The sequence below is a fragment of the Asparagus officinalis genome, chromosome 5 (genome assembly GCF_001876935.1).
Source record: "Asparagus officinalis chromosome 5, Aspof.V1, whole genome shotgun sequence".
Classification (NCBI taxonomy): domain Eukaryota; kingdom Viridiplantae; phylum Streptophyta; class Magnoliopsida; order Asparagales; family Asparagaceae; genus Asparagus; species Asparagus officinalis.
The window spans coordinates 112,530,061-112,544,167 of record NC_033798.1 but is presented as its reverse complement, the minus strand read 5'-3'; the positions used below and the strand labels follow the sequence as shown (position 1 = coordinate 112,544,167).

Genomic DNA, 14,107 nt, shown 5'->3' with positions numbered 1-14,107 from the left:
GCTTTCTAAATATGAAATTTTTAATCCTTATTTGTTTCATGAGGTGTAGTTGAATCTAAGTGATGTGGGCTGTGTTCCTGTTTATTTACGTGCGTGAAAATACTTATGTAATATTTATGCATGTATGTGTGCATGTACCATGCTAACCATTATTCCCATACATGTTGCTGGACTTTAATGCTTTTATCAAGCTCTTATTTTCAAATGGAAATATTGGAAATTTTGAAATTACTAAGTAACTTAACCATTCGGCAATTAATTTTTCTGAAATCATACTCCTATAGAGTAGTGCATGACACCTTAGAAAGCTATGTTAATAAGTCCTAGAGCATTTTCAGATAGCTTATTCTTTATTTTGTTATTAAATCACAACTTTTCTTCTCATGTTATCATGTGTTAGTTTAATGTTGACATCTTCTGGATCTAAAGACTCATCTTTTTAGATGTTACATCCTTTCCCTATTTGGTTTAAATATGCAATCAAAATGTTGCCTTTACTGGTATTTTGGTAACTTTTTATTTTTAATATTTTGCAACACTGTGTATGGTGTCATTGGAATGCTCTAATACTGTCATTCATTATACTATCCGGTTCTGGTTTGAATTAGGGCATGGTTAAAATATATCATGGGATATATGACACTTAACATTAATGGGTCCGATACCTTAGGTTAGATATATCTGATATCTGAATGTAGAATTTGGTTTCTAAATCTTAACAGTAAAATGAGCAAGTAGAATATCCAAATCTGATTCTCTTGAATCTTGGTTCTGTATCTACATCCAGATAAGGATATGAATGCCTATCCAGTTTTGATGATCAGTTTACATCCCTGCTTTGAGCTGCTTCAGAGTACAACTTCTGACAGTGACGTGCACATTCCACAACCCCTTCAAAAAAACCACATGCGCGCACGGTCCACCTGGACAGTCACAAACACCTGCAAATCAGCAACTGGTCCACCAGTTTTGAAACATAATAGGGTTACTTTGGATATTTGATTTCATTAAATTCAGCAATGAAATATGTACTTAGTTTTTTTGGTTCTTTTTCTGTGTTTTTTTTTGGTGGTAGAGGTTCAGAGGTAGACCTAAAAGAACTTGGTGGAAGCAATTAAGAACGATGTGATAATAGTAACTGACCCTAAAAATTGCATTGTTGTTATTTATTTGCTTTAAGAAAGCATTTTCTAGTTTTAGTTCTAATTCATGTGCTTTGTAGGGTTCGGTTCCATTATGGTCATCCTGATATATTTGATAGAATCTTTCACCTTACAAGAGGTGGCATAAGCAAAGCTTCAAAAGGAATCAATTTAAGTGAGGATATTTTTGCTGGTACGTTTCATTATATATATATTTTTCATTGTCACCATCCCTAGTAATATAGTATAGCTCTCATTACAGTAGAGCTAGCTTTTCAGGGCTAACAATCCTCTTAAATGTAGGTTACAATTCAACTCTTCGTGGAGGCAATGTTACTCATCATGAATATATACAAGTGGGGAAGGGACGTGATGTTGGAATGAATCAAATTTCACAATTTGAGGCAAAGGTGGCAAATGGAAATGGAGAACAAACACTGTGTCGAGATGTTTACCGGTTGGGACGTAGATTTGACTTTTACAGGATGTTGTCTTTCTATTTCACCACAGTGGGATTCTATTTCAGTAGCATGGTAAGAATATTATATTTTGGTGTTTTTTTTAATTGCAAATCATTGGTGTAGCGCAATCTGCTTCTTTATATGGTCTGTAGAAGGTTTTACAAATTTTTTGAAGCAGAAGGCTTTAGTTCTTACCTAAAAGGTTTAGCTTATGTAAATCTAGCTTTGAGTAGCTCAGCCTTTTGAATAATCTGGAAAGTTTTTGAATAAGTGTAACTGTTAAAATTGATGAATCTATAGTATGGGGTAATATTTCCTGTCCTGTACTGGCCTTACATAATAGAGGCCTGTCTAATAGCCTTCCAATGTGTAGAGTAGGCAAGAGTATATCTGCACCTTTTGGGAGGTTCCTCCTGTCAGAATGCGATTTAAATGCTCAATTGTGCAACAGATTTTATTTGTTACTGGGTGATCGTGTATTGCATAGCCATAGAATTTTCCAAGTGCCAATACTTGAAGAATGACATAAGCAATAAATTGTTTCAGGTTACAGTACTTACAGTGTATGTTTTCTTGTATGGGCGATTATATTTGGTTATGAGTGGTTTGGAGGGCTCCATCCTTGAGAATCCAAGTGTGCAACCAAACATTAAGTCTCTCGAAAGTGCTCTTGCATCCCAATCTGTTTTTCAGCTTGGGTTGTTATTAGTTCTTCCCATGATAATGGAAATTGGCTTGGAGAAGGGATTTCGCACAGCCCTTGGTGAATTTATCATTATGCAACTGCAATTGGCCTCTGTTTTTTTCACATTCCAGCTCGGGACCAAGGCTCATTACTATGGGAGGACGATACTCCATGGGGGATCCAAATATAGAGCCACTGGCCGTGGGTTCGTGGTGTTCCATGCCAAGTTTGCCGAAAACTACAGAATGTATTCTCGCAGTCACTTTGTTAAAGGTTTGGAGATGATGATACTGCTGGTGGTATACCAAGTCTATGGCAGATCATATCGAAGCTCAACTCTTTACCTCTTCGTTACATTCTCAATGTGGTTTTTGGTTGCCTCATGGTTGTTTGCACCGTTTGTGTTCAATCCGTCAGGGTTTGAGTGGCAGAAAACGGTTGATGATTGGACTGATTGGCAAAAGTGGATGGGAAATCGTGGTGGAATTGGGATATCAGTAGATAGGAGCTGGGAATCTTGGTGGGAAAGTGAGCAGGAGCATCTAAAGCACACTAGTATTCGTGCGAGATTGCTGGAGATCATCCTGGCCCTTCGCTTCCTCATCTTTCAGTATGGGATTGTGTACCACCTTAACATTGCCCATCACAGCCGAAGCATTCTGGTATATTTTTGTTTCCATTTCCCTTTTTATTCTACCTTACAGATAAATATAGCTGATAGCTTCTGAGGTCCTGATTTATTGCTCTCTCTCTCTCAGGTTTATGGATTGTCATGGCTGGTCATGTTAATTGTTCTGTTGGTTCTGAAGGTACATGCTTCACTTTGAGCGTAGTTTTAACTGTTTCCATGAACATGAGTAGGTGACATGATTTATTTTCATGTAAACCCCTTGAAAATATGGGGGGAAAGAGAAGAGAAGAAAACAGGAGGGGAAAAACATAAACAACACAGATGTACAGACTGAAACATACATACATGTGCTGGGCTTGCTTATATGTGGGCCTTTTTAGATCATCTAACAATCTTATGAGCTTTTGGACGATATATTGAAGTTAATCACTACTCGGGATGGGTTGTTGAGAAAAGAAAATTGCCTGCCTGTGATAGATTTTCTTCAACGTTCGACCCATTAAGAATTCATAAAACCAACTCTCATAAATTGCATTTCCTCAGAATCTTTGAAGTCTTACATGCCATTCTCTTGTTTTAACAAACTAGTATAGTGAACGTGCGCTGCATGTAGGCTTATTTGTTTTCTATTAGAAGGCGGTAAGTGGCTTGTAGGATGAAGTTTTCAGTGCTTATGTGCATGTAATAGTGCATAAAGTTAAAAGTATAATGAGAAGAATTTGACATTACTATTAATAAGGCCTTTTTCTAGAGACCACCTCGAAAATAGGGTGGAGTTTTTAGTGATTAAACTTGTTTTTGAATTTTTAGTGAAGATTTGATTGGGAGGTGGTTGATTGTGACAAAAACCCAATTAAAAGATGGTTTATGTATAAATTTAAATTAAAAGGCAGTTTCCATGCAATTACGCTATTTTTAAGGGTGATTTATAGGAAAAATTCCTTTTTAATAGTGAAAGATTTTGTATATTTGTTTTTTATAGCTCTATGTGAGAACATATATGAAATTAGTTGTTTTAAGTATTAAAGTATGTTGCAAAGGGCACATTTAAAGTAGAAAATGATGATTTGAACTCTTTGAGTATGAGTTAGTGAATGTTTGTAGCTTTTCACACTTGCTATCTAACACAAGAGTTTGTTCATTCAAATTGAATCCATGAAGCACATGCTACCTTACAACTCTACAATGCCTCTTTTATATATATATATATATATATATATATATATATATATATATATATATATATATATATATATATATATATATATATATATATATAGAGAGAGAGAGAGAGAGAGAGAGAGAGAGAGAGAGAGAGAAATTCTTATGCAACTTAAGTGGGTAGTAAAAAGATGCCCACCATACTTTTTAGGCCACTCATATTGCCTTGGGATGCCATGAAAGATATGAAGAGTTTATATATATTATATATATATATATATATATATATATATATATATATATATATATATAGAGAAGAGAGAGAGAGAGAGAGAGAGAGAGAGAGAAAATATGGGTATGCTTGGTAACCAGCACAAATTTTGTATCTTGGTAGTGAGGTGACACAATCCCCTCCACTCATTCAAATGGAGGACCACATCATATGGGTTGAGGAGTGAATGGGCATATCAACCATTTGAATGAGTGGAGGGGATTATGTCACCTCACTATCAAGCACAACTTTTTGTGTTTGGTAGCCAAGCATACCCATTTTTCTCATATATAATATATATATGATATATGAGAAAATGGGTATATATATATATATGAGAAAATGTATATATTATATATTATATATATATATATATATATATATATATTATATATATATATGAAAGAGAAGAAATAGTGAAATAGAAGAAGAAATGGAAATTTTGACCTATCCCTGAATTCCGAATTATTTATTTTGGGACACAAACATTTAATAAAGGCTTGTAATAGTTTCTTGAAATATTATATTTAGCCCCTAAACTATTATTAACTTAAGCTTTTGCAAGTTATAACTTCTAGAAAACTAATTGTAGCCCCTAGCTTTCAGAAAACTAAATTTAAAGTCTACGGAATGTTGAAATAAACGTACAGATGGTTTAGGGGAAATTCACTTAAAAACCCTTAAATTATATAAAATTCGTTGTTTTAGCCATTAAAGCTTTAAGTTCTCAGGAAGATGGATTATAGAAGATAAAAAAATTTAAGAACAAACAAATTTTAATTAACATACTTGTTCTACCACATTAATCTAGCAGACTAGCACTGTGCATAAATATATAGGGGTTTAAATTATTTTCACTATTGAAAATCAATGAAAAATCTGTGTTTTATTGTTTAATAAAAAATTGTGATTTGTCTTGAAAATTGAGAATATATGAACACAATACAAACAATACAGCGCACTCTGTATTGAACTTAATTAATATTCATTAAAGATGTGTGATCATGAGTATGAAAATACATGTTTTTCTTTTTTGTTATGGTCCCTATTTGTCCTTATAGCATAGAGTTCATGAGAAATATGGTTAATTGGGTATCATTAGTATGAAAATACATGTTTTCCTTTCCTTTATAGTTCCTAATTTGTCCTTATAGCACAGAGTATATGAGAAATGTGGTTAATTGAGAAAAGACCCCTATCGTATCACTCAATTATTGCAGTTCTATTTGTGATGAATATACCCCTATAATATTAGCCCAAGTGTGAATATATCCCTAAATGAACTTTTCGCCTCTTTTTTAAAGTTAAATTAAGAAAAGCAGTTGATGGTCTATCATCACCAATAGAATTATAGGGGTCTACCTATCTCATCAAACATTTTTAATTATTTTAGGAGTCAAACAAAATTTACTCGGGGGTATGTTCGCATAAAAATAAAACATAGTATGTATTCACATTGGGTGATACCAACCAAGGGTGTCTGTTCGCAAAACCCTAAAAAATTCAGTCTGAATGTCAGTGTTGTGGCTTCCTTCACCATATCCTATGCAAGGATCATGTTCCCACCTTCATCAACACATACAAATTAGATACAGCTTATGTCAGTCGTTCAAATACAATAAAACGATGGTGACTACTCTTTGAAATATATCTTCATCTCATACTTTGTATGTGTTACCTCCTTGAAGTACAGCCTTATATACATCATATCACTCTATTAGTCAAGCAAAAAGAAAAAAGAATATAGACAAGTTGAGAGAATGATAAAAGAATTAGTTTATCTCAATAAAATATATAAAATTTTAAAATAAAAATTATTAATTTACCATATTGACTACCTGACCTTGTCGTATTCCTCCGGTTTCGATCTACCAAGAGAACTAAGGTGTTTATATAGAGTACGGTAATTAATCAAAATCCTATAAGAACTTGTGGCTTATGGTATTCTTACATTTAATTAATTAATAGCACGCTACTGTGTAACTGTTTCCTTCAAACGTTGATGCATTGTTACTTCATAATTCGTGCGTTAGGGAAATGAAGCCAAGCATCTGGTATTCATTGCTATATAAGGTGTCGTTTTGTATTAAATATTAACATTTTGGAAGTTCTAGTGCATAATTTACAATATAGTTTGGAAGTTGTCTTTCGCCATTATTGTCATTAAAAAAAGTACCTGCATGCCGAGTATATCTCTGCTAGAAAAAACCAATGAGTTGATGATTTGGGTTATGAAATGAATTTAAAGAGATATAATATAATTTGTGTATATGTACATGTATGGATGTGTATAATTTAAAGGGCTATGATTTATGTGTGCAGATATGTAATTTATGTATGCATGTATGTTTTAATGGGTGCATGTATGGGTTTTGGAGGACGTTTTAGGAAGAAATGTTTTAACATAGCAATCCACTTTTATAATAGTATTAGATTAGATTAGATAATAATGAGGGTCCTTGTCTTTTTTCCACTTCAATACTGTTTAATGCTTGTCAACATTTTGTCTTTCAGATGGTCTCAATGGGAAGGCGAAAGTTTGGTACAGACTTTCAACTCATGTTCCGAATCCTCAAAGTTCTCCTCTTCCTCGGATTTTTGTCAGTGATGACGGTTCTATTTGTAGTCTGCGGTCTCACGGTACCGGATGTCTTTGCCAGCATTCTAGGCTTCATGCCAACTGGCTGGTCTATTCTTCTGGTAAGTGTAGTTATTGACTCTCATAAAGTATCAAGTGGATCCTATCCGTACGTGCACCAAGTATTGGCTATTCTTAAACTAGCCCAATACGAGAGGACTTAAAGATGGGCCTATTGATTCAAGTGTTGCGGATAGACTCCCAGAGTATCCCCCTCTAGTTCTTATTTTGTAGACATACCTCCTGAGTGAAACCTTTTTTGGATTCTTTTACACCCAGAAAAAGAGTACATTGTTTTTTTCTTTTTTCTTCTTTTTTTGGACATATATATCTCCCGAGAGTGGAAAGAGTAAAAAAGAATTCACTTAGGGGGTCTATCCGCAATTAACCTTGATTACAGTGCATCATAAAGAAGTTGACCAATGACCGCTAGACATCTAATACTTGATAAATCCTCGATTATCCTTTTTTATTAGATTGGACAAGCGACGAAACCACTTGTTAAGAGGGTGGGCTTCTGGGACTCGATAAGAGAACTGGGAAGGGCCTATGAGTATGTGATGGGCCTCGTACTCTTTGCACCGATTGCCGTGTTGGCTTGGTTCCCCTTTGTTTCGGAGTTCCAGACGAGGTTGCTCTTCAACCAGGCGTTCAGTCGAGGACTGCAGATCTCAAGGATTCTTGCAGGGAGGAAAGATAGCAACACGTATTAATGTTTCCTCCCTAAGACGCTTGATGCATGTTTTCTTCTTCTTTTTTTCCTTCTTTTTGCGCTGGTGATGTCTATTATTATTTTTACTAAACGAAACATAATGCTTCATCTTCACAGTACTCTCTCGTATGCGAAGTGTTGAAAGCTTGTCAAAAAAACTCCAAATTCATACTGGTAACATGTTAAATGAAATTTAGGCATGTCAGGGTGGTAACAATCTATGGTATGAAACTGAGATTATACCTTGTGCTACATCAGATATTGAAGGATCAGCCGTTGGATTTCTTCGCATTGTTCTGAAGTTTACTCTTTCGAATACTAAGCTTTAAGAGGAGGTTTAATATATACTAGTAAGATGAAAATGTATTTTAATATAGATCAATGACGTGCCGCGGAACTATTTGTCAGGTTCAGAATCATACTAGTATTGTAAATTAAAATGTAATAAAACTGAAAATTATATTTTTACGAAGCCCGATTATTTACAGACTCTGTTCAGGCAAAAACAAGAAGACTCGTCTTCCTTGAGACAAAAGAAGGGAATAATATGCACTTTAGTAAAGAGGTCAAATGGTACATATTCATTATTTAAATAAAAAGAATAACCTCAAACCTGATTTGTCTAGACACTAATTTCCACATGCTCAATGAAGAGTCCAATTCTACACAACAGAGATCAATACCCATGGTCCTCAGTGATGACCTGAATCCTATCAGAGCGCCCCATCACGTGGAGTGTTCTTATAGCTCAAAGGGTGCAGTGAAATACCATCACTGTCCCCCTCATTCCCAATCGCACGGCTCAGAACACCCAGCACCAAGCAGGCGGCTCTGAGAGAATCCTCCAGTATTATCCGATCGTACTGCTAAGTGTCAATCTAGAGATGTTAAATGGGTGAGTATGGGTATTAAACAGGCGGGCGGGCCATAAATGGGCGGGCATGTTTTGCCCATTTACCCATTTATGGCTCATTTAACATTATTTAAATGGACGGGTTTTTACCCGCCCATTTAATAAACGGGTCGCTCATTTGCCCATTTAACTATAGTAACTATATATGTATAATACTTTTGGGGTGTTTTTTGTAAACTTTTAGATTTGCCCATTTAACTATAGTAACTATATATGTATAATACTTTTGGGGTGTTTTTTGTAAACTTTTAGGAGTTTTTTTAAAATATTGTGGGCTTTTTGCAAATTTTTTGGGAGCTTTTTGCAAACTTGTTGGGGATTTTGATAATTTACTAACAAAAATATGAACATAAACAAAGATAAACAAAGACTGACAAGTTCATGATTGAACCATTTACAAGTCTGGATAAAAGTACAGACCTCACACATTTGCAAAATTAACCTCAAATTTCTAAACCAAAAGATCAATAACAACAAAATTGCGAGTATATTTAAATGAATTAAGATAGAAAACACAAGGTATGTAAGGATCTGTATAAGATCAATAACTTGATATAAATGCCATCATAACTATCAGCAACACGATCACGATTAGTAAGGACAATCTACTTAATTACTTGATAAACTAGAAGAGTAGTAAGTTTGTCTATAAACAAAATAGTAGCACAACCATAGTCCACTTATTTCCCATCTTTCAAATGTTCAGGCATGAACAGGATCATGACAGAAGAAAGAAAAGACCATGAAACAAACATAACACTCAGTTGTACTCAATAGCAACATTAAAAGTACTGCAACAAGCCTCATATGTGCGTCTTCATAGCAAGGGTTAGAATCTGAAACCACCATAGAGACCTCAATATTTCTCCTGCATCAATCATCCATAGAATTAGTTAAGTTTGTCACAAACGTATGATATTGTCATAATAATGAAACACTAGATAGCAAGATGCGATCTTTGGGAACCAGGGGACTAAAGATTAGCTAAATACACAAAGAACTTATCAGATACGTAATCATATAACAAAATTATGGTTTTACGAGAACAGGAAACAGGATAGTAAATACAGGAACCAGAGCCAAGAGACCTGCATGCATTGTTAATATGCTTGAACTTTGAGCAAAAGGCATGTGACACTCAGTTCAAGTAGTTTGAAAATCTAACAGCAAAAGGATTATATGACTTAATACAGCATAAAATAAGGCCGAACCTCGGTTGCCAAGTTCACCATCCAGTGATTCCTCTCAATGCCTCCATGACAAGCTCCCTCGCACACCTTTCGGGGTCGCAGACCCCGCCGGACCACATTTACCGCGTGCTGGCCCGACATAACGTCACAAATACCATCGCATCCAATGATGAAGAATTCGTCATCCTCTGTGATGAGAGCTTGCCTGAACTCAGGCTCCGCGATGAGTGGAGAGGGCAAACCGGTAGCTGAGGTTGGGATCTTCATGTCCCAATTGCCTAGAGCTCGAGTTACAGATTGGACTCCATTTAGGTACCAATCATCAATGTAGCCGCCAGGTTTTTCGACCCTCAGACGCTCTGCAGCATGGACTGAGCCACGGTGGTCATGAGACATGTTGATGACTTTACCTCCGCGGCAGATGACCGCTCTGCAGTCACCAACATTGGCTACCAAGAGAACCCTGATTGTTAAGAAAGAAACAAGATCAGAGAAACGGTAATGGATTGTATTATTAGGATTGTGATAGGAGTTTGATTTGCACACGGGCTTGCACATGCTATCGTATATACTGGAATATTCAGGATCTGAAGTGTTTACGTACTTTCTCAAATTATGAAAACAAAGATTCAAAAACAAAGAAAGGAACCATATATACTCATAGTTTGACATCCTTAATGATGCATAATCAAGCTAAGAACACTACCACGTAAATCAAATCACAATCATGACCAGATTCAACAATTCTCAAGATATCCTTTATTTCCTGGAATAAATTCAGTCCCATTCGGTTTACAAACATGCTGAAATAAATCAAGACCATCAAACCAATTGTTCAGAAAAAGTGCAAAAGGTTCACTAACATAATATTTCAATCAAACTGAGAATCAGCTACATATAGGAAACCACTAGGACAATAAGAATGATGGAAGAAGATTGCTATGGAATGAAGTACCTTCCGAGCACCAATGCAATAGGTGCCGTACTCCCACAGGAGCTGATCACTGTGCATTCATCAGCCAGAGCAAGGTCTACTTGCAGAAATGATCTCCGAATAGAGTTTTTGATCTCAAGTAGGAATATAGGGTCATATTTGGATGCTTGAGGGAGTGTGGATTCTTCAAAGAAAAACCTGAGGGCATGCCTCCTGATGTATGATGCTGCATCAGAACAACTATGGCCATCAAATACCTGCAAAGATTAAAAAATATCAGAAACGGCAAAGTGCAATACGCAGCAACTGGATAATTAGCAATTTTGTAATTCTTTAACGACAGCAAGAACTTACCCCATAAAAGAAGAAGGTATGCAACACCTACACTGAGACTTGATGAATAGAAAAAGATCATCAATACAGATATGCTCATATTCCATATCCCTCCTCATCCCGATGTCACTGAAGCTACCAGAACAGAGGCTGGGAACGAATTCAAGAATTTCCGGTGAAATAGGAGTTTCAGGAATAGCAGCTGGAGCCCTCAGATTCTGAATAGGAAAGAACCAAGAAAAGTCGAGATTAAGTGTTTAAAACATTCTCCTCTAGATAGATCTAAAAGTAGCAGGTTTAATATTTTTAACGGAAAAGATGAAGCAGATTAAGTTGGCAAAAAAAAAAGATCTAAAAGTAGCAGGTTTAATATTTTTAACGGAAAAGATGAAGCAGATTAAGTTGGCAAAAAAAAAAAAAAAACGTTTCACGATTCCATCTAGTACCCCAAATGCATTTGTCAACTCCGATACTCCCTCTTTATTCCAATCCTCAATTCCTAGTTTATAGAATTTTAGTTTCTTGGTCTACAAAAATTAACTAATAATGAAACTTCAACCAGTCATGCTCTTTTTATTTCTGTTATTCAAAAAATGTCATTAAGCCTGAGTCAAATCGTTTTTCACATCCATGTTGTTGCACTTTATGTTCTATACTCCTACTAGCTCCTAGAATGTGTAATCGATGCCAACGTTTTATAAAAAGCTTCCACCTAGGCCTAGGTGATGTAGGCCCCTAGGCTCTGCGTCTTGAGAGCGCCTAGCGGCTCTAGCACCGCTTATGCGAACTGCACCGCTAGGTCTTAGTCGTGACTGCCTTCACATCCTCTAACCTCCTCCGAACTCCTCTGGCCTCCTCCACCAACTATGAGCACCTCCTCCAACTCCTCCAACCTTTAGCAAAACTTTCTCTTTCACCACTTAAACAAAAAAATAAATCCTCCTAGACCTAGTGCCTAGGCATTTGGTGCAGTTTGGCACGTAGCGATGCCTAGCACTTTTGACAATATTGATTGTAATTTAAAAAAAATGCCTAGGCCCCGCCTATGCTCTAGGTGCCGGGTCAGGCGCGTAGCCCGCCTAGAGCTTTCTGTAACATTGATTGACGCAATTAACCTTTTTAAGGTGGGCATTTAGTGGGAAGCGGTTCAAAGACTCGAATTGCCCCTTGTATGGTTTGGCAAGCGGGATATTCCGACAAGGTTTATGTTCCTCAATATTATTAACATCTGTCCTATGCAATCTTGAAACTACTTGCGAAATGATACCGGAGACTATTTAACACTTTGCCACATGCCTTGGGCCTCTTGTCGTGCGCATGCAACTAGTATTTTCGCAGGAGACATTTCTATGTTTGGGAGGTATCATAAAAAAAGTCGAGGGAATTTGTTTGGGTTTACAAGTTGGCGTACAAGATGGATCCTGCAAAAAGACTCGGAAGAGATGACCCAACCTTAACAAGATCACTATGCACATAAATATGTTAGATTCATCTTGTACTAATTTTCACTCTTTTCTATTAATGATGCCCGGTATGAATAACCTCTTAGTCAAAAACAATTATAAAAGAAAAAGAAAAGTTTTTATCCTCAAGATTCCATCCATTACCTCAAAAAGGAAAAAAACATAGTCTCATCATAAACTAAACAAGCACTAGATAAAGAAAATTACAATCAAGATCCAAGAACCTCACCAGCTCCACCGCAACCGCTCCAGATTCCATCGCCACCGACGGAACCACCGCCGAACAAGCCGCGTCGACGGCCACAGTCAAGCTCTGACGGATAATCTCAGCTCCCGCCACCATTCTAAACCAACTCGAAGTCTACAAATTCGTGGGTCAATCGAATCCCGCGGAAGACGGAGAGTTAACGGCCGAAAAATAGATATAACCTTGATGAGATTTGAATGCCGAGATTCAGGGAAACTAATTGGAATAAATAGGAAACTGGGGTTTTTTTTCTTTCAATTTTTCCTTTCTTTCTCCAACGCTGAACTCAAACGGGAGGTAATCCCCGCTGGCCCGAGCGTCCTGATACGAGTTGCCTGGCGAGCTACTTTTGGTCGCGGGAATTACAACAAGGTGGGTTGAGAAGAGGACGACCAAACACAAGAACAATTCAGTTTGGCGAAGGAAATTACCTTTCTCGATTATGAAGAAGCAAAAGATTACAATCTCTCCTACAATCTCTCTCTAGAATTGAAGACCAAGCTCTCCAAACCTCAATCTAGAATCTAATCTCTTCATGATTAAACTCTCTCGATCTAAAAGATGTTTAGAAACCCTAAAAAACAATCCCTTATATAGGTGTACAAACGTGATGAGGCAGTTTGGTAAATAACCAGACCCAAAACCACCAGGAAAACCGTGAACAGAATCCCAAACGAATCAGGAAACATCGATGAGTCGACTCATGACTGAGATGAGTCGACTCGAACAGAACGGGAATCTCAATAACCAGCGATGAGTCGACTCATGACAGTCATGAGTCGACTCAACCTGATGGAGTCGACTCATAACACTCATGAGTCGACTCACAGGCTGAAAACTGGTACTTCGATTCTTCTGCTCGTCGTCTTGTTCCACGCTTCCTCCTGTGTTCCCTATATTGTTGACCACCCCATTCTCATTGCTAGTATGAGAATTATCTATCCTCAAGCTCCCATGAAGCGTAGTCCGAAGAGAAGATACACCTGTATCATGTGTCCCTTCTTTAGGAACTTGAAGTCCCGTTCAAGTTAGAACTTTTGCTGAGGAAACTCTTGAGCTCCTCCATCTTTTCTCACCACCTGGCCTTGCTAGGAATCCGGTCTCGACGTCCGATCGGAAACAACTCATTCGTCCCGCGTCTCGTCATGGTCACCGTTCGCTCAAAGTTGCAATCCTTTGTCGATGGCTTTTTTGGAAGTCTAATGCACAGCGAGACAAACTTCTTGCTTGCATTCACTAGTCTCTTCGCTCGCGTCACCGTCCCCAAGCTTGTCTCCTTCGGAAGAGATGCCGAACGAAATATGAACTTTACACCATCCTTAGTGA

General features: G+C 37.0%; 1 protein-coding gene and 1 pseudogene across 1 annotated transcript in view; one reads left to right on the top strand and one right to left on the bottom strand.

Annotated features, from left to right (window-relative positions):
* Positions 1 to 7,953, top strand: part of LOC109842398 (callose synthase 7-like) — a 34,611-nt gene extending 26,658 nt beyond the window's left edge. Inside the window, exons 40-45 of the mRNA XM_020411278.1 lie at positions 1,223 to 1,335; positions 1,446 to 1,675; positions 2,150 to 2,950; positions 3,047 to 3,097; positions 6,866 to 7,051; positions 7,466 to 7,953. Of these exons, the coding sequence (XP_020266867.1) occupies positions 1,223 to 1,335; positions 1,446 to 1,675; positions 2,150 to 2,950; positions 3,047 to 3,097; positions 6,866 to 7,051; positions 7,466 to 7,702 (1,618 nt within the window). The 3' untranslated portion in view covers positions 7,703 to 7,953. The remainder of the gene's footprint in view (positions 1 to 1,222; positions 1,336 to 1,445; positions 1,676 to 2,149; positions 2,951 to 3,046; positions 3,098 to 6,865; positions 7,052 to 7,465) is intronic.
* Positions 8,415 to 12,869, bottom strand: LOC109842397 (annotated as a pseudogene).